Raw genomic sequence first — 20,938 nt, forward strand, 5'->3', positions numbered from 1 at the left:
GTGGGGTGTGTTTCCTTGGAGATAATCTAGCAGTGTGGTTTGTACTGCATTTGTTGATATTGATCTGCATAAGATGAAAGCCTCCAGCTGTTGCTTGTTGTATAACTTTGAAGAAGTTGAGCTTTAACAGCTGCTGTGAAAATGTATTCATTATTAATCTACACAGATCAGCTATTACTAATGTGTTATCACTTAGCGTATCTTGAGTTTTTAATAGCTTACAAGTTTTCATGACCAAGAGAAATTTCTAAATGGCTGTGATCAGAACAGTTGTGCTATGAGCAATGAAAAACTGAAAATACACCCAGAACTATTTCTTTCTGATAGTGATGAGCATAGGTGTGTGTCCCCGGTAGGTATTTCTGCTTCCCTATAATAATTAGTGGAAATGAAAGCAGCTAACTCAAGCAGGTAGCCTAAATGTTCACCGCTTTTGTTGATTGGTTGTGTGCCAAATGTCTGGGGCAGCAGGAGTTGAGGTGATAAATATTTAAGGGACATACAGGCATAACAGCCCTGAGCCCAGAGCTGTGTGATGGTGCAATTTTGACAAAACTAGAGAGAGGCTGCAGCCTGGGATGTATAAAGCAGATTCTGCCTAAGGAGTAGAGAGAATAGAGTAGGAAAACAATGCTCAGATAAATGAGGGAGTAAAGCAGCTTTTCTGTCCTCCTGGTAAAACCACCTCTCTGTTCTCTAAATATCTTTAAAGGAAAAGAGTGCACATGATGTCCTATTAAGTCTTTTGTAGAAATTTTATTCCTGTCATGGTTTAGCTCAAACCACACTTTTTCCATACCTTTTTAGTATTCAATGGAAAGGTTGGTGTGGCTCATTCTCAAAGGTGTAGGGACTACTCAATTCTGATAAGAGTGCTGAGTGTTAACTACGTAGTAAGATCTAATAGGAGCTGGTTATTGGTTCATCAGATAATGTTCATTTTTCATTTTAGTACTTGAAAAAAGTTCTTAATAATTCTTTAAAATCCTGGTTATTCTTAAATATTCTGAGTACTTTTCTCTTTGTTAAACATAAGCTTCTGCATATGAAATGATTTGTGTATCATTTAGTTGCTACCAATGAAATCTAAGATTTCTGTTAATATTTTAATTTCTGAAGAATAACTTCCTTCTTGAAGTGTTGTATCCATTTGTAAATTGATTTATTGTATAGACTTTTGTATCAGTACTGAAAAGATGTTTAGTTTAGTCGGCAAAGAAAATCATCTTTATTTTAGGAAATGAACATTACTCTGTGAGGACACTTGCTCTCGCAGCGCACCATTTGTATTGTCCACCTGACTCTCTTTCTCTTTGCAGGTCAAAGTTGCAATCCTTAAATACATAGAGACTCTCGCGCAACAGATGGATCCAGGAGATTTTGTAAATTCAAGTGAAACTAGGTTAGCAGTGTCTCGAATCATCACCTGGACCACAGAACCTAAAAGCTCAGATGTTAGGAAGGTATGTTTGTTAACATGAGCTTAGAATTGTAGTGTATTCCAGGTATCTTGGTAAATAAGAGAATCTAATACTTGCCTAAACAAAAAAATTATTTTTCTTTATAAATGAACTTACTCTTTCATAGAGAAAAGATACTTCTAGTATCTGTGTTAGTATGTAATTTTTCTGTATAAAGTGTCAGAAGTGACAAAGCAAAAATTTGCCAAAAATTATGTTTAAGAATATGTAAATAAAAATTTAGAAGTAATAAATCTTGAAACTCTCCATTAAGGTTGTACTTGTATGGATGTCAATATGTTGAGATTGTATTTCATAGTACAAGGAATAACTTTGTTTCAAGCACTGTCCGGTATTAAAATCTCTTCAGTGGGCATTTTCTATACAGTTCTAATATTACTTCAGAGACTGCCCTCTGTGATACCAACGGCACGTTCCATAACAGGAATGGTAATTGGTGACAAACGCGGTTCAACTCGTGGATTTTCTCAAATCCTTTGTATATAACAAAAGGTCGTTAAATATCTGGTGACCCATTGACAAAAGAAAGTTTGTGTTTTAATAAGGTAGTATCAGAGGTTTGTTCTTGTCATGCTGCGGTCCCAGTGCAAAACTCCGTTTTGCACATAACTGTCATGAGGTGAAAATTAATGTTCGTGAGCTATGTAGATAGATCAGGAATAGAGAATAACCATCAGAAACTTACTAATGCAGTCTTGGGAAAGGATTTCCAAATAGTTCTTCCAATTAAAGGAAACAAAAGTCTTTTAATTTTGTTTGCAGTTTTATTGAATAGAGATTGAATAGGGATCTGAACAGGCTGGACTGCTGGGCTGAGACCAATGGCATGTGTTTCAATAAATGCCGCGTCCTGCACTTGGGACACAACAACCCTATGCAGTGCTACAGACTAGGAGAAGAGTGGCTAAAAAGCTGCCTGGAGGAGAAGGACCTGGGGGTGTTGATTGACAGAGACTGAACATGAGCCAGCAGTGTGCCCAGGTGGCCAAGAAGGCCAATGGCATCTTGGCTTGTATCAGAAATGGTGTGACCAGCAGGTCTAGGGAGGTTATTCTCCCTCTGTACTTGACACTGGTGAGACTGCTCCTTGAATCCTGTATTCATTTCTGGGCCCCTCACCACAAGAAGGATGTTGAGGCTCTGGAGCGAGTCCAGAGGGAGAGCAATGAAGCTGGAGAGCGAGTCTTACAAGGAGCGCCTGAGGGAGCTGGGGTTGTTTAGCCTGGAGAAGAGGAGGCTGAGGGGAGATCTTATTGCTCTCTACAGCTACCTGAAAGGAGGTTGTGGAGAGGAGGGAGCTGGCCTCTTCTCCCAAGTGACAGGGGACAGGACAAGTGGGAAAGGTCTCAAGCTGCGCCAGGGGAGGTTCAGACTGGATATCAGAAAAAAAATTTTCATAGAAGGGGTCATCAGGCACTGGCATAGGCTGCCCAGGGAGGTGGTTGAGTCACCATTCCTGGACGTGTTTAAAAGACGAGTGGATGAGGTACTCAAGGACATGATTTAGTGGCAGATAGGAATGGTTGGACTCGATGATCCAAGAGGTCTTTTCCAACCTGGTGATTCTGTGACATTTCTTGCCTAGTACCATGTTCTAGTGACACATGTAAGACCATAAAACCGGAGGAGAATTGAAGCAGCGCTATCTTCTATATCAGTAAAGTTTTAGTACTAAGACACGTGGCGAGTTGTCTTATCTGATGGTTCATATCTCTAATAAGCATTTTTATGTCAATAAGTAACCGAATCGTGGAAAGAATTGCCAGTGAGTTTAATCATCTGGAACACCTTAATTGTATGAAGTTTTCTCATTTTATTTTTTCTTTCCATAACACAGCTGTTATAGGCAACTGACTGCCAAAAGCCTTCAGTAACTCTTGAAAATAAAATTTCACCACTCAAAAGAGTTATTCTGCTGGTATGAAATGTTTCGTTCCTTTAACAGGTTCAGAGGCTGCTATCACAGGCTTTTTCATTTGATTCATTTTGATAAGCTTGTAGCATTTAGTATGATTTCTTCAAAGTAAAAATTTTTACTAAGTGTAATTGAGAAGTTTGGGGTGGTTTTTTTCCTTGGTAAAAACATTTCCAGTCGACATTATCAGAAATCCTTTTTTATTTTGTTAGTCTGACGTTGGGCTCTCTTAATGCATTTCAGTAACACGGGGCTTCTTTCCGAAACATAAAATTTTATAAGATTAGAGTTCTTCTGGAAAGAATTAGAATCTTGTTACTTTTCTTCTAAGAATATAAGAAAAATTAAAAAGTATTTCTAACCCTTACTGCAGACATCTAAAAATATTGTCTGTATGATGGGACTGAAGAGAGAGAGAGAGCTTATGGTGAGGAGAAGAAAAACCTCCAAAGAATCTAAAATGCTTTTTTTTCTCAAGGAAGAGAGAGAGAAAACAGAGAGTTGTATGGTTGAAAGCCTTCTGTGAGTCTGTATCAATGTTTATACTTTATTTTGAGCTTCATTTTGGGGAGACTTGATGATACCACTTTCTTTCCTATTATGACCTGGACTGTCTATTGTGTTATATTCTTGGCAACTTTAATAGACATGGTGTTAGGGAGTAGAGACATGGATAACAGGACAGATAAAGAAAAGTGGTAATTCCCAAGCCTTTGTTCAGTTGCTGGATTTTGGGTTTGCTTTGTATCAGTTTCTATTAAAAGACATATGAAATTACGAGGAAAAGAGAAACATTAAAGAGAGATTGTAGAGGGCATTCAGGGTGTTCACCTGAACGGAAGGCTGTCAGAGAGAGAAGGGAATAAAAGTTAAAGAAAAGAGCCAGTCACGAGTGTGCAAAAATAATTTGTGGCCATCAAACATGTTAATATTTTTGTCATTAAACTTAATACTAAGATGTGTGTTGGTATGTGTGCTCATACCTTGGCTTTCCACTTTTAATTAAGAAACGCTACAGTTCATTGCTCTGGAAGCAAAGGGAGGAAAATAAATATCTAAAAGAATTTTCTAAACTACTTGCTTGAAGTATACTGCTGCTTAAGCAACCTGCCTATCATTCTGTGTGGCGCGAGGCACTGGTTCTCTCCAGCGTATGGCAGACCTTGATGGTGAGCTGTATAAAGTAGTTAGAGTTGGTTAATCTTAGGATCAGAGTTCCGTACTATAAAGAAACTATTAAACAGTTCTGGAGTACTTAATGTCTAGCTCTTTATTCCATGTGTTTGTTTAGTTGCAATGTTGACAGGTTTGTTTAGCAGATCTAGTGAACATCAAACTGCACAAATATTACCGAGTCATGCAGTGAATATTCCTGTACTAGAGGGAACCCAACCGTTGTGTGACTTGCTGTGTGGCGTTTTCAGTAAAGAGCTCTGACTTCTGATTCAGGTGAAAAAAAATATGTAGTAAACCATAGTGTAGGATGAAGATGACATTAAAGATGAACTATTAAAATTGAGGGTGTGGGAGGTGACATCAAGTAGACTACACTCTGATACATAACAGTTTTCACCTTTAGAATATGTTGTCAGCTAAATTATTCCTCTTGATGTTTACTTGTCTTTCAAAAAGAAAAAGGGTGAGGGTTGAAGGGCAGGAGGAACGAAAGGATACTAGTTCGGCTGTAGGGTAATTTATAAACAACATAAAGTGCTGTAAGCGCAGTTCAAACTAGGGTATCTGGGTGAGTTTTTTTAATATTTAAAATTTAAATTAAAGTGATAACTGTTCCTTTTCACGCTAGCTTGTTGATTATCAGTCATCTTTAATTACCACTTGCAGAACTCAGGAGAAGGAATTGCAGGCTTGTTCCTGAGTGCTGTATTCCATTCTTCTCTTTGAATTTGTTCAACTTGCCAAACCTTTTAAAAGCCATTTTGCGAATTCTTTCAATATTTATATATTTTCAGTAATTCTTTCAATATTTAGGGATCGGGGACTGGGGAGGGGTTGAGAAGCATGTTTCTGAAAGACTGCTTGTTAGAATGATTGTACAAAGTGTGAGCTCATGATTGTGTATCTGCATTTATCAATATCTGAACGTCCAGCTTACCAGCAAGTATGAATTGCTTTGCTCACATAAGTTAATGTTTTTATTCAAACCTGGTGGAGGCTTAAGTTGCATTTTGTGATTACCACTCATCGTAGCATCTCTTACCGATAAAGTTGCTTTAGAAGTTCTAGTGTCTTCAACCTATTTTCTTTTTCTAGGCTGCACAGTCCGTGCTGATTTCCCTTTTTGAACTCAACACTCCAGAGTTTACAATGCTGTTGGGTGCTTTACCAAAAACATTTCAGGATGGAGCCACAAAGCTGCTCCATAACCATCTCCGGAATACAGGCAACAGTGGTCAGGTATCCACACCTCTCTTATTATTCTTTCTGGAGTTACTGATGTTTTGAACATAAGACTGTTTTTAGCAGAGTTACTTGTAAGAGCAAGAAGGTTGGCAGAGGAGGGGAGGCAACCCAAATCCAATGTAGAATTCTGTCTTAGTAGCAGATAATGCTTAATAGAAAATGCCGTTTCTTTTTCCTCAAAAGAATGATACTTGCCAAGTCTATATTGCCTCCAAGTGGCTTAAGTTTGAATGTGGTTTTTAAGAGTAGTTTATCTTCTACTTTACTCAAAGTTATACCTAATTAAAGTTACTGGTAATAGGTTAGCCAGTCTAAGAACTTAAGTAGAAGCTCTTTAAATGCTTTTGGGCGTTAGAAAATAAATACAACTGTAAGTTAAAAAGAAAGCTGAAGTCCTGCTGGAGTATCTCTTCTCATCTCTCCTCTTCCAGGGATCCATGGGAAGTCCTTTAACAAGACCTACTCCACGCTCCCCAGCAAGTTGGTCAAGTCCTCTCACTTCCCCCACCAATACATCACAGAACACTTTGTCACCAAGGTAACATAGGATGGTGTTGCTACAGTTCTGCATCTAAGACTTCATTACAGTCTATCCAAAATTGCAGCCACAATAGTGAAAGCATGGAGCAAATTTTATACCAAGTAACATATGCTGAGAAGTCATCCCTCTTCCCTCTACAGCTTAGCAGTACAGCAAAGTGCTCAGCCTCCCGCAAGGGGCTGACATGTGCCAGGGCTGCCATGAGGTGGGAAGGGGCTGCGCACCATGGAGTGCAAATGGATTAGCAAGAGATGGAACAGAAGTGTTCACCTGGCCAATGTTAGAGTAGGGCACCTAGGTCATCACACTAGGGTTAATACTGGGGAGGCTAAAATAATAGTAGTTGATAAATATTCTGGTCTTTAAGTTTCTGGTACCAGTGTTGCCAACAAAGTGAATTTTGTCATTTTGCTTTTAGCAGCGAGTTTACTGTGAAAGCTGTTGAGTGTTGTAAGTCTTCCTCACTTTGGAACTCTTTCAGAGAGAGGGAAGAATGTTGTAAAAATCGTAGCAGTTTCATACTCATAAAACAGAGCAGAAGTTTGTTCCAGCTGCAAAACATAGCCCTTCCCTTAGCCAGCTGCTGAAGGTATTTAAAAATATAAGGTCACAAAATAAATCTGTCTTAATTCCTATGTCTTTCTCTGTGGTCCACAGTGCATTTGACTATGACACTGAAAACATGAATTCTGAAGATATTTACAGCTCTCTCCGTGGAGTCACTGAAGCCATTCAGAATTTCAGTTTTCGTAGCCAGGAAGATATGAATGAGCCTGTAAAACGAGATTCCAAAAAAGAAGATGGCGATTCGGTGAGTATTTAAACTTACTGCATCTTGGTATCAGCAAACCAAGCCAATGACTGATATATTACAGATGATAAAGCAACTTTTTCAATAGATTTGTATGTTAGGACTTCTGAAGTGGGCTGTTTCTCCTAAATCACTTCAGAGCTTTAGAAATAAACATTCCTGGTCTTGAATCACATGTTGGAAATGTAAGTGCTAAGTCTGAATGGTAGCTGTTTGTCTTAAAATGTTAGCCATTTAGAATCATAGAATCGTTTGGTTGGAAAAGACCTTTGGGATCATCGAGTCCAATCGTAAAAACGGATTGTCTTGCAGAACAGCTGGAGTTCAGTTTTTGAGACGTCTGCACCATAATAGTTGATTTTCCAAAGGATTTATTTTATTCCATACAAAACTGGGGGTTTCCCAGTGCTACGTGCACTGTTTGAAACTTGTTTTCCTATGAAACTTTGGCTTTCAGATCAGAGCTTTTAAAATACCTACATGTTTAAGTATGTTTTTAACTCCTTAGCATCAAACTTGTGAGGTCATAGAATCATAGAATGATTTGGGTTGGAAGGGACCTTAAAAATTATCCAGTTCCACCCCCCCTGCCATGGACAGGGACACCTCCCGCCTTATGAGGTGGCTCAAGGCCCAATCCAGCCTGGCCTTGGAACACCTCCAGGGATGAGGCAGCCCCACCTTCCCTGGGCAACCTGCTCCAGTGCCTCACCACTCTCATGGTGAAGAATTTCACAAAATCAATAGGTTGGAAAGGTCCCCCAGTATCATCGAGTCCAACCATTTCTATCTGTCTGTCTGTCTGTCTTCCTAGTGTCTAATCTAAATCTTTCCCCTTCCAATTTAAAGCTGTGCTCCCTTGCCCTATCACTACAGGCCCTTGTAAAAAGTCCCTTCCCAGCTTTCTTATAGGCCCCCTTCAGGAGGGCTGCTCTAAGGTCTCCTTGGAGCCTTCTCCAGGCTGAACAACCCCAACTCTCTCAGCCTGTCCTCATATAGGAGATGCTTCAGCCCTTGAATCGTCTTCATGGCCCTCTGGACCTGTTCCAACAGCTCCATATCCTTCTTACGCTGGGAATTCCAGAACTGGACACAACACTCGAGGTGGGGTCTCATGGGAGCAGAGTAGAGGGAGAGAATCCACCTTCCTGACAGCTCTTTCTAGTTCACAACATTTTTATGGGCTATGTAGGCGTTCTTGAAGGAAAGCAAGTTTCTAAGACTTCTTTATTTGAAAGACTAATTTGAATGTTTTGCCATTTGAAAGTTTTTACTACATAGATGAATTAGTAATGTAGTTAATTACGAAGTGTAAGTGTATATTTAATATATGTCCATCTGATGTTTCCTGCAGATTTGCAGTGCTTCTGGAATAGTGGATCTACGAGCAGGAAGTGGTGTGAGTGATACAGGCCGAACAGCTCTTGATAACAAAACGTCATTACTCAACACAATGCCTCCCCACTCTTCACCACGTTCACGGGATTATAACCCATACAATTATTCTGATGGTATCAGCTCATTTAATAAATCTGCTTTGAAAGAAGCCATGTTTGATGATGATGCAGAGCAGTTTCCTGATGGTAAGTGTCAGATTGCATTATGTGCTAGTGGTAAAATGGTCAAGTTTTCAATCTTTTAGTTCAGTTTCTGAATTTACCACCAATGTGTGTCTATATATATTTATCATCAGTGCCGCTTCCTTGAGAGGTATTTGCAAATGTTGTATTTAGATTTAGTTTATTTTTAGTAATCCTTTTGTTGGATTACTTGGTATTTGTAGAGATTAAGGGTAAAAATGAGATAAATATTGCACTATATCATGTAATTCTGGTAGCCCATCCTGTAGTGGTATTATCAGTATGAATTTACTTATCAGATTGCTTTATGATTGAAATTTAAAGGGTTGGTGGGAGGGATTTACAACAAGGAAGGAAAACTGGATTAAACCAAATAGGGAATTAGGTGAAAGATAAGTGTTTTGTTAGTAATATATTTGTATTTTAAACATTGCATTGGCATTTTCTGTTGACTAAACAGTTTAAAAAAAAAAAAAACCAAAAAGCTTTGCCAGGAAGGTAGTCAGTTTATTTGGCCTGTGTGAATCTAGGAACTTGGGCTGTTGTTTCATAGGCTTCTAGAGTGTCTTTTCATTATTTCTCAGTGTATCTTTGTATAATTTCTTTGTATCTAAAGGTTGGGATGGCTCCAGAGTGTCACTGTATCAGTATTTTAAAAACTAGGTGGTGATTTTCACAGAATCACAGAATGCCAGGTTGGAAGGGACCTGAGGGATCATCTGGTCCAACTGTATAGGTAATCTGTAGTTTAAATGAGGAGGTCCAGCACCCTGTCAAGCTGAGCCTTGAAAGTGTCCAGTGTAGAGGAATCCACCACTTCCCTGGGGAGACAATTCCAGTGTTTAACTGTTCTTATGGTGAAAAATTTTCTTCTGGAATCCAATCAGAATCGCCCCAGAAGCAACTTATATGCATTACCTCTTGTGTTTTTCATGTGACACCTCGTAAAAAGGGAGGCTCCGTTCTCTTGGTAGACACCCTTTATGTACTGGTGCATGGTAATAAGGTCTCCCTTAAGCTTTCTTTTCTCAGGACTGAGCAAACCCATTTCTCTCAGCCTTACTTCATATGGAAAGTTTCCCAGTCCTGTGATCATCTTAGCGGCCCTTCTCTGGACCATCTCCAGCCTGTCTGCATCTTTTTTGTATAGCAGGCACCAAAACTAGACACAGTACTCCCAAGTGCAGCTTGAGAAGCGCTGAGTAGGGTGGAATAATGACTTCTTTATCTCTGCTGGTGATGCTCTTCTCTATCAAAAGGATATTATTTGATTGGTTAGAGAAGAGCTGTTCCTAATCAAATACTTACGTGTAGTGCATATTTTACTTCATTTAGGTGAGGGAGTTGCATATGCTCCTCCTTGTTCATGCTTTTCTCTTTTCTTTCTGAAAAATAAATTTTGAGAGTAGACTTTGGACATGACTTCTTTTACACTTTTCCATTCTTATCTGGTAGATGTTTGGAAGGAAACACTGGGTGCTAAGTCATAGAGAGGAATGGAAAATGCCAGCTGTAAAGGCACATCCCTCTTGGTTGTTTTGGTGTTTTCATTAATTTCCAGCTATTTCCTCCACTAATGGAGCTTTTTTCCTCCCCTTATTTCCTGTGTGGACGTGGCTCCTACCTTCTCCTCTCTTTACCCCTTCCCTCCATATGTTCCATTTGCCACTTCTAACAAATATGAGTAGTTTTGTTGATTGTGTCAATATGCGTTCTCCATAGGATTTACTGTAATCCTCGTGGTTTCGTAGAACAAGTGTAATGGTGCTGGTAATAAAAGTCTTGATCTTGTTTCTGTAAAAGTGATTGTCCACTCTGCGCATCTGTACTGATTAATAACCTGCCTAATGCAATTTCAGCCTGTCCTGTGGGCAAACATTAATGATCCATTTAGAGAGCCTGCAAAGCATGCATTAATACAGAGGTAGTAGACATGCTTGCAGAAAAAAAAGATTTTGCTTTCAGGTGCTCATGTACCTGTTTATTTGTGCAAAACAGAATGCAAATAGGAGCATTGGGTACAAAACCTGTGATTTTTAAGCTAACTGATGTGTGATCTTAAGATACTTGGTATGTAATTTTTGGATTTTACTTGTTTCTCTGTACTGGTGTTGCTTTGTACAGCGTTTGTAAGTTACAATAGTCAATACAGCAATATGAGGTGTTCGAGGGCTGTGGTTTCTCAACATATGACCTAATAAAATAGTTACAGAGAATGTATTTAATGTCTTAATAAATGGAATAAATTTAGGAAGGATGCAGTGTGGGAGTGTTTGCATTTTATGCTAGTACTTTCAACTTTATTCCAGAAAAAAATGTGTATTTTTCTTAATTTATCTGAAAGTCTCAGTGCAAAGATGGAGGCTGTATGCTTTTCTTTCTGGAAGGTCAGGTGGGTCTTGATGATGAAATAGAGGCAATAACAATATTTAATTTTCATTAAGACCATTTTTAAGTTTTTTGACCATTTGCAAATCTCTCCATTTGCACTCTAGTGTTTACAAATATGGGTTGTGTTAAATGATGTGCTTTTCCATCATAGAATCATAGAATGGTTTGGGTTGGAAGGGACCATGAAGGTCATCTACTTCATCCCCCCTGCCGTGGACAGGGACACTTTCCGCTAGAACAGGTTTCTCAGAGCCCTGTGCAGCCTGACCTTAAATGTTTCCAGGGGTGTGGTATTGACCACTTCTTTGGGCAACCTGTTCCTGTGTTTCACCACCCTCAGCGTGAAAAATTTCTCTAAGTCCCTTTAAGTATGGAAAGGCAGCAATAAGGTCTCCTTGGAGCCTTCTCTTCTCCAAGCTGAACAACCCCAACTCTGTCAACCTTTCTTCATAGGGAAGGTGTTCCAGGCTCTGCCAGTCCGTGTCTTGCAACCCATCCCCTTAAGAAGTCAGGGAAGAGAGGTTGCTAGTGAAGCAATCATCCTCTCTAATCAAAATTAAAATCCAGAACAATCTCTTAGTGACTACTGTTGGGAATATCTGTGGAACTAACAGCCTTGGTTTGCTTCTGTTATCAGTTATTTTGTACGAAGCATGATTCTTTCTTTGTTTCCTGATCATGTTATCAGCCCAGCTATTGCTTTGGAACCAGGGCTTACAAAAGTCTAAGCATTGTTGTGATTTACCATCATGGATGGAAGGGTCTTATGGTAAAGATAGCACTCTGTGTGTAGATCAGATTGAAAAGGATTCAGAGTGGTTATCACTTTGGGTATTGCAAGCATAAAAACTCTTGCAGTAAACTGGCTGTTGGGGGCAAGGAGGGCCGTTCGCAGTATCATTGTAGGGTTTTCTTAGTGGCTGTAAAGTTGTTCAGCAGTGTTGGGCAAAAATACAAGCATGCTAAAAAGCCAGGTAGCTGTCCTAGAAAACAGCCTGCACTTGTACAGCAGGTACTGATATTTGTTTGCAATCATCTGAGAACTGTGTTTCTATTACTTTTTGACAGAGCCTCCTATGGACCATTCTGATCTGGTTGCGGAGTTACTGAAAGAGTTATCCAACCATAATGAGAGAGTGGAGGAAAGAAAAGCTGCCCTGTATGAGCTTATGAAGTTAACTCAAGAAGAGTCTTTTGGTGTTTGGGATGAACACTTCAAAACAATACTACTTCTGCTGCTTGAAACACTTGGAGATAAAGAGGTGAATTCAGATTAAGAATGTCAACAAATCACATGGTTTGCTTTCAGTATCTTTGAACTTTGGGTCGTAGGAAGGGCGCTGATAGTCTTGAAAAACAGAAACTTGTGGAAATAAAAAATGTCATGGAGTCTGAATGCTCTGATGGTGAAAAGGGCATTGGTAATTCTTATCTTCTCCAGTATTGTTTTTTGTTGCTTCTCACACAGTAGATTAAATGAAACGTTTTTCACTGCTATCCAAAACTCATCTGTTAACAGCCCTTGGTGGAATTGAGTGTCAAAACATCATGTGTGGCAAAGGATTTAAAAATGTATTTCTAAAATACACATAATTCAGTCTCTTCGCTCATTACTGTAATTATTCTATGCAAGGGCCATGTTTTTAGACACCAGTACTTGCTTTGGATTTAAAGAAAATAATGATTTGTAAAAGGAATTCCAAAAACATATTTGCATTCTGTGACACTAAAAGTTTTATCGGCACTTGTAAAGAGTAAAATTGTTTGCGACTTAACTTCTGGGTAGAGCAGATAATTCAGGTGAGCGATGTATTTGTGATGTGCCACCTGAATTATCTGCAAAAAGAGAGATGGAGAAGAGTGAGGAACTGAAGGTTTTTTTCCCCAGCTGTATTTGTTAACACTAGGGTTCGTACTGTATAGTTGCATATTGGTATTTTTTCACTGTTAAAGACTCTTCCAGCTGCTGAACAAATGTTAACACGTCTGTTTAAAGATACTTAACTCCTTTATTTTAATATTGAATCTTTAGCATGCAATTAGAGCTTTGGCATTGAAAGTTCTAAGAGAAATTTTAAGAAACCAGCCAGCAAGGTTTAAGAATTACGCAGAGCTCACAATCATGAAGACATTAGAAGCACATAAGGATCCTCATAAGGAGGTTAGTAATCATTTATTCTGGTGTTTGAGGTTATGACAAATAATTGTGAAATGAAATAGCTGTCAAACAGTTGTTTGAGAAATTAGTCGGATCTTACTGAGGAAGTAAAGTGCTTAATAATCATTCAGCTGTTATGAGTTAACATGGATATGCCAGAAAAAAAACACCCGCAGTTTTATGTGCTCTGATGCTTAGTACCAGCCGTGATAACAATGTCCTTGTCTCCTGTCCAAGAGTAGTCAATGTGTAATTATAGCTTTTCAAGGAGTAACTGAGGGCGTTTTTTTCCTTGTATGACATCTTAAGCCAAGTTAAAGGTGTCTTGGATCTCTGCAACAAGCTTTTGGTTTTCATTAAGGTTTCTGGTTGAGAGATGGGGTTGAACGTGGCAAGGAATTGTCAGCTCTTTCCATTTTTAGCCAGCTCTGCTCCATTCGAGGGCATGGCTGTCAATGTTGTTAGGGCAGAACGCACAGGAACACATCAAAGGGAGAAGCTGGTCAAGGCTGAGCACAGTGAGGGACTTCAGATGTTGAAAGATAACTGTGATCTTGCTCAGAAGCGTTTGTAGTGCATGCATACGCGTTGAGGGATAATGCATGCAGATAAACACAAATACAGTAACCACGACAATATTAAATAGTTCACATCAGCGTCACTGATGCTGTGGAAAGAATCCAGGTTTGTTATTTGACTAGTACATCTCCCTGCTCTCCCCATTCAAGGGCACTTACTCTATATGGAACTTGCTGTGGAGTTCCAGATTTTGAAGTATGACTGAAGCTCCTCCCATAACAAAAACTGTTGTCAATCATCTGATGCTTATTTTTCTTTTCCCTGCACCCTCTTGATTTGTTTAATATACTTTCTTTGTTACAGCACCTTGTCCCCTTCTTTCCTTCTCTCTTACTGTGCTTTCTTTCTTTCTTGGTTTCAGGTATATGAGTGAGAGAGTAGAGGGGACAAGGAAGAAGAGAACCAGTTATGGGGAGTTTTGTACATCTTTGATTGATGTACAAAACACTGATGTTTTGTGCAGCACTTTGTCTTGTTAGATGGAAGCACCAGGGCTGCTCTAATACAAAGATCAGAAGTGAATTTTCTGTATTGTGCCGATGTTGTATCCAAACTTCTGTACTTATTGACTTCCTACATAATTACTCTTGTTCTGCTGTGTATTCAGGCTTAAAGTACTTTCTTCCCATAGTTTCTTTCTAACTCTAGGGAGGAAGAAAACCAGCCAGATTGACTTCTAGAAGTAGCAATTCAGGCACATCATTGAAGAGGTTTTTGAGATCAGTGTGAAAATGTCTTGCGGTGATTGTTGACCTCACAAGCAATAACAAATGACCACACAAGGAATTACAGATTTAGAAAAATAATTTCAATACATAGTTGGAGCATATTGCAGAAGAGAGAAATTTCAGATCCAGTTCAAAAGGCAGGTTTGAAAATCTGGTGTGTATATTGCTGAGAACACAGATTAGCCACAGAATACTGGGAAGAGTCCTAGATATAGAAAAGTAAGTCCAACAGTTGGGAACCTTGTAAACAGGTTTTCAATGGCCTTTTAATTCATGCATTGCTACAGTATTGTAGAGATCTTAGTAGGAACTTTTTGTGCTCCAGATCATTACTGCCAGGTAACAGACTACAGTAGCAGCCTCTTGTAAATAATTTTTCCATGTCTTTTCCTTATGCTTTTGATAGGTGGTGAGATCTGCTGAAGAAGCTGCTTCCATGCTGGCCACTTCCATTAGCCCAGATCAGTGCATCAAAGTTCTTTGTCCAATTATTCAAACTGCAGATTACCCCATTAATCTCGCTGCGATCAAAATGCAAACGAAAGTCATAGAAAGAGTATCTAAAGAAACCCTTACCCAGCTTTTACCAGAGATTGTGCCAGGTCTAATACAGGTAAGGAAAGAAAAACCAACCAAGCAAGAAATCTGTATGTATTGCAAAGACTTTTGAAAAAGAGTACCCCTTAGCTCTCTTGAAGGAATTTGTGTGATAGCTGTTGGCTGCTTTGACCCAAAAGAATTCAGGTAGTGGGAACAAACTCTTTGATTGGCAGGTAGCAAAATTCTAACCATGGTTTAGTACTCAAAGGAAATCTTGGTAGTATATTAAGTACCAGTTACAGTTTAGCATGGTAGATAAGCTTATTTATAAGATAGTTTTTTGTTGTTTGTATCTTTTTCAAACTCGGAGTGATTTGATCTGAGATTGTCTATGTTGTTTTTTTGTTTAATTGTAGGTTTTTATTGCTTGGGGGAGACAGGGGAAAGAAGCAGTTGGTTGGGGAAAGTTTAATAAAATGAGAAGGATATTAGAGGTTTCTCTTCCTTTTGCCTTTAGAAGTAAATTCTTCCCCACCTTATCAAAAGCCAAGATATGTTAATTTGCATGTGATGAATAAAGACTTCTCAGAGTCTGACAGCTGCGTTCTGCAGGTTGCTGTCTTTAGTGGGAGTGGCCCAATAGTGCATCTGCAGGATGGCAGAGGCAGAGAAGTGGCCCTCTGAGAAGTGGGACAGGCAGGCATGGGGTACTAGCAAAGTGACAAAAGAAAAATCATGAAGGAATGAGATGGGAGTTAGCAAAAGAATCTTCAGATGTTAAGAGAATACTCCTTTCAGAGGAAGGAAGCTCTAAACTGAGTGGTCCTCTGCTTTAAATAAATGCCTGTAAAATAAGAACACTTTTTCTATGTACTCCCCTGCTGCATGACAGGAGCTCTGTTTTCAGTGTAACTTATGAACAGGATTGTGTGGGCTTTCATTTTGGTCTGGAAAATTATCATCAGTGGTGATTAATAAGCAGCCTGCTTCTTGAGTGCATGTTTTGTATTTGCATGTTTGTTTCTTTTGTTGGAATGCTTCATTGGTCAACACTAGCATTAATTTGCTGTAGACTTCAATGTATTTATTGTAGTAAATAAGTAAATAGCTTTCTGAGGTTTTTAATCATTAACTGATAAGGTATTAATGTTAATTTTATTGCTTTCCAGGGTTATGATAATTCAGAGAGCAGTGTTCGTAAGGCATGTGTTTTCTGCCTTGTAGCCATTCATGCAGTAATTGGTGATGAACTAAAACCACATCTCAGTCAACTCACTGGCAGTAAAGTAAGTAAAAGATACCATTTAAAGAAATCTTGTTTTGTAGTTTGCATATTTGCATTGGCGTTTTGGTTGGAATTGCAGAAGGTTTCATAAAAGTATACACTTGAATGAGAACGTTGGGGCTACTGAAACCCTCTGGGGTTTAAGACAACTTCATCGTGAAAATCTGTAGATCTTTATTTATGCAAGTGTTTGAACTTGAGCATTAAGATAAATACTAAATTATGTTTCTTGCTGCTGCTTAATCAATGTAGTTACTGGGTGTTGCCCCTGAGGTAGTGATAATGGCTGTCTTTATTCAGCATGGCTTTTCTGGTCAGTTTCTTGTCTGTTTTTTCATGCAAGTTCTGACTAAATATAGTATTTAGTAATAATTTATTAATAAATGTATTACTGCTAAATGTTTCATTTAGCAGTTCTACTTATTCTCCCTCCTTGTTATTTTGCTTTCATCCCTTTCTGTACTTCTGATTTGAAATAATAATAATAGTAATCAGTCGGTCATCCTTTCTGGCTCAGGATATTTATGATTTTATTGACAACTTTTACATACAATTTTTGCATGCAAACAGCTGAATGTCAATTGCAAATCTCTTTGTCCCTGGAAGTAAAGCAGGACAATTAATTTCGTATATCTTTGGATAAGATAGCTGTATTTTAAAAATACTGTCTGGCAGTTTTTATGTTGAATGTGATTCTGTATGATATTGGCAGCTTTAGTAAGTACCAGCATCAACAGCTCCAACTGGAGGCTTAAAACCTCAATGTTAACTTAAAACACCTGACCTACCTTATTTAGAACAGTATTGTAATTTGAAGAGAATGTTCTATCTATCTTAATCTCGCTACCTTAGATCATTGTCTTCTTTACACTCATAAAAGAAGGTTGTGACAAATTTTTCTGTTTTCACTAGCAAGTCTGTTACCTTTGAATTAACTATGTAAAATATAAATTTGCTTTTGGGGAAAAGAAAATTGTTCAGTGTCTCTGTTGTACCATTCCTGTAGCCCATACTGTTTGCAGATTACTAAATCAAGTGAATTTCTGGCTTAAATCTGCAGATGAAATTATTGAACCTTTACATCAAACGTGCACAAACAGGCTCTGGAGGAGGGGACTCAACAGCAGATTTGTCTGGACAAAGCTAATGAAGCTGACAAGAGTTAACCAGGTCTCCTAAAGCAAGGGCAAGGCCCTCTTCAGTGAAAGGAAAATTCTTACATACAATTTCTGGAACCTTTTTTTTTTCCCCTTTTCTTTTGTTGTTGTTTTTTTTTTTTCCCCTTTAACCAATGGCTGTCCTCAGCCTGCATGTGACTGTTGCAATAGAATTATTCCAAATCCAAGGAAAAACAGTATTAACATCAGTTGATCAAAGCAGAATAAAATCTAAAAGTAATCTAATCCATCAGTTATCCTGTTCACAGTCCTCTATGTCTTCCCATTAACTTTTGCCAGTGTTACTGTATGAAAAAAAGATGTTTTTTTTAAATGCTAATTAAAAAGGTATGCTTTAAGCTTCAGAAGTTAAAATATAAATTCTGTTGCTTTTATTCAGCTGCAGGTAACATTACTTTTTTATTGCTATTTTGTTTGAGTATCATGTCCTTCGCTAGAAACAAGAAGTGATGTGAAGCAAGGTTGAACTAGTCTGAACTGCAGTGAGCCTCCTTCACTGTTGGTGGTTCATCATCTTATTTACAGCTTGTTTGGGGTATTCTGGAGATTGAGAAATACGCCTATAAAAAAAGCTGGATTGATCCAGTTCTGTAAAAGTGATATTGTTCATTGGTTGTATGTTTGTTGCATAAATAAGAATTTAGTGTGCGCAGTAGAGGACTGGTGCAACCAGTACCTTTTAATGTGGAAGACAGCCCTTTCAGGGTAGCATTGCCAACCTGGTGATAGTGTGGCAGTCTGCTTTTTAGCAGCAGAGTTAATGGTCACTTGATGGACGTGAACCATCCTTATCACCTTCCGTTCTTCAAGCAGGATGCTTCAGAATGGAGTGCTCTGCCCAAGCATGCTCAGTATGTATTTATCTTTATCACTAGAATGTTTCCTCTCAACCTAATTGCTGGAACAAGTAGACTTGTATTGTAACTCACATGGGATTTTATGACAACAGTGCAGAAAAATATTTATTCGTTACCTTCCTAAAAGCACCAAGATTTTCTGCATTGAATTTAAAGGGGGGTGCCGGGGGTTGTGGGGAAAGAGACACAAATGCTATGGATCTTGCCACCTTTTAATTTAAAAGAAATATATATTTTGGATGAGTTGGGAAAGCTGCACCAAATTATTTGCATGGTTTTCTTGAATAGCATCCTCAAGACCCATCTGGATTTAAGGTGTGGAAATGTTTCCAGAGGTTTTTTTTTTTCCATTTTTGAAAAAAAAATTAGTTTATTGTGAATAATGGTTCTTTGTATTTATAAACTTGATAATGGAAAGAGAACAAAGATCAAGTAAATGTGTCCCTGAATGTTGTCTTTTTCTTTTTTTTTTTCTTTTCTCTTTTTCTTTGGTCTTGGATATAAGCAGCCAGCTGATTAACTGAGAACTGGGATGAAACAGTGCCCTTCCCAGGAATGGTGGACCTTTGTTTCTTTTTCCCCCTGACTTTTTTTCCCTTTGACTGTGATGTTGTCTAGTTGTAGGAAGTGTGTCCTGATAAGAGAGAAAATAGCAGTGCCAAGGATGATGATCTGTGCTAGGCGAAAATTCTCTCTACCTCTTCAGGGTGACTAATTTTTGACTGAGCTGCTGCCAATAGCACCCGATGGAAGAACCATCTACAGAAATCTTAACTTGGTTTTTTTTCCCCTGATTATCACTTAATGTGTGTTCAAAACTCCACTCTTCATAGTTGCAACCAAATATCATAAGAAACTACTTACACGCTTGCTAGGAACCCTGAAAAGCAAAACTGGGTAAAAATGTCAGATGCTTGTAGTTACATGAAAGGTTGTTTTCACTTCGGTTTGAAGTGAATGCAATAGAAAGTGTGAAGATGTGGTTATTAAAGAAGCAATGCCATTGCAGAGATTTATTGGAAGGAGAAGTTGTAGAAATATATGTAAAGATTTAAACCCAAGACTGTCATAACTCATCGTTCGCCCTTTTTAGCAGCTACATCAAGAAAATAGTATCCTTTTTCTTTCCTTTTGTTCCGTGTAACATCCTTGTTGTTTTCTACTGTTTAATTACATTGTGTATTTATAGTTCTATGCTTACCATTGTGCATATACTGGCAATAAAATGTACATAACATTACTTAAAAATTTGCAATGTATACATTCTGGTTTTCTGTTTTATTTGATCACATGCTATGAGAAAAATTATAAATGTGATTGATACAACATTGGTTTAAAAAAAAAAATCTTCGTTTTGTGTGTCCAAATGATGTTTCTTTATATACTTTTTGTTACTAGGTCTGACTTGGCATTTGAGAACATGCTGTGAACATGCTAGACAAAAATGTGTTTTGGAAATGGAGTAGAATTCTTATGAACATGCAGTTTCCTTCATCTAGGCAGGTTTCTTGTTTACTGTTTCATTTATTTGTACATTATACATAGTTAGCTTTTTTTTTAGTATTTAAAAAATGTTTTTCCGTCTACAATCTTGTTTACATTTTGATTATGCAAAAGGTCACTTAAAGTAAAATTGCACAAAGTCTAAGCTTCCTAGTCCCATATGTTATCCCTGCTTTTTATACAGGTAATATTTATTTTCAGAGGATCGTTTCAAGATGACAACGGTTTGTCATCTTTTTGAAGATGCTATTTCATACTGAAAAAATAAGTTATTGAAAGATGCAGTATATATTCTGGATGAACCAAATTTTTTTATGTGTAAACAAAAGTTGGTAAGAAAGAAATGGTTATTATTGTCTACATGACTGAAAAATTTTGCTCCAAGTAGGGGGGGGAAGATATTTACACAGAGTTTATCTATCAGTTTTGCTCTAAGCCATCCTTAAATGTTCTAAGTGTGGATATCCCATGTATTAAAAATCTAAATGCAATGTATTTCAGTGAATATTTTAGTTCTGTTTCCTACAAAGATGGAGCTGCTTTAGTGATAGAATCTGTTTATGTAATATGGAGCCATTAGAATATAAGTATTTGCAAGATAATTATTTCCCCTGCAGCCGGTTGTCAGATTCACTGCATTGCTTCTTGCCTTCTTTCCTGTATTATAAATGGATATTAGCTCAGTTAAATTTGAGCAATGATTAGTCATGCCTTATGTTCCTGCTGGATGTGATTTCTCTAATGGATTAACAGAAAGATCTGGGAAAAAAATTAGGACAATTATAAGTCGCTGTTCTTTCAGAAAGGATTTCTTTACGTTCTTTCTAATATTCTCTAAAGATAGGTCATTGCAATGGTTTGAATACTGAAATGCAATCCGTAAAGGTTGGGTTTGGGCTTAAAAAAGAGGAAGAAGGAAAGAGCTACATGCAGAATGAGGAGAGGAAATGCATGTCTTGGATGTCTCAAA

General features: G+C 38.1%; 1 protein-coding gene across 40 annotated transcripts in view; it reads left to right on the forward strand.

The window, feature by feature from the left end:
* CLASP2 (cytoplasmic linker associated protein 2) overlaps nucleotides 1–20,584 on the forward strand; it is a 153,996-nt gene extending 133,412 nt beyond the window's left edge. For all 40 annotated transcript variants that reach the window (XM_069859899.1, XM_069859905.1, XM_069859901.1 and 37 more), the window contains 10 exons: nucleotides 1,320–1,463; nucleotides 5,668–5,811; nucleotides 6,249–6,355; nucleotides 7,016–7,169; nucleotides 8,524–8,752; nucleotides 12,209–12,402; nucleotides 13,173–13,301; nucleotides 15,012–15,218; nucleotides 16,315–16,431; nucleotides 17,491–20,584. In XM_069859899.1, the coding sequence (XP_069716000.1) occupies nucleotides 1,320–1,463; nucleotides 5,668–5,811; nucleotides 6,249–6,355; nucleotides 7,016–7,169; nucleotides 8,524–8,752; nucleotides 12,209–12,402; nucleotides 13,173–13,301; nucleotides 15,012–15,218; nucleotides 16,315–16,431; nucleotides 17,491–17,577 (1,512 nt within the window). In that variant the 3' untranslated portion in view covers nucleotides 17,578–20,584. The remainder of the gene's footprint in view (nucleotides 1–1,319; nucleotides 1,464–5,667; nucleotides 5,812–6,248; nucleotides 6,356–7,015; nucleotides 7,170–8,523; nucleotides 8,753–12,208; nucleotides 12,403–13,172; nucleotides 13,302–15,011; nucleotides 15,219–16,314; nucleotides 16,432–17,490) is intronic.
* The last annotated feature ends 354 nt before the right edge of the window (nucleotides 20,585–20,938 follow it).

Source organism: Phaenicophaeus curvirostris, chromosome 6, assembly GCF_032191515.1.
Source record: "Phaenicophaeus curvirostris isolate KB17595 chromosome 6, BPBGC_Pcur_1.0, whole genome shotgun sequence".
NCBI lineage: Eukaryota > Metazoa > Chordata > Aves > Cuculiformes > Cuculidae > Phaenicophaeus > Phaenicophaeus curvirostris.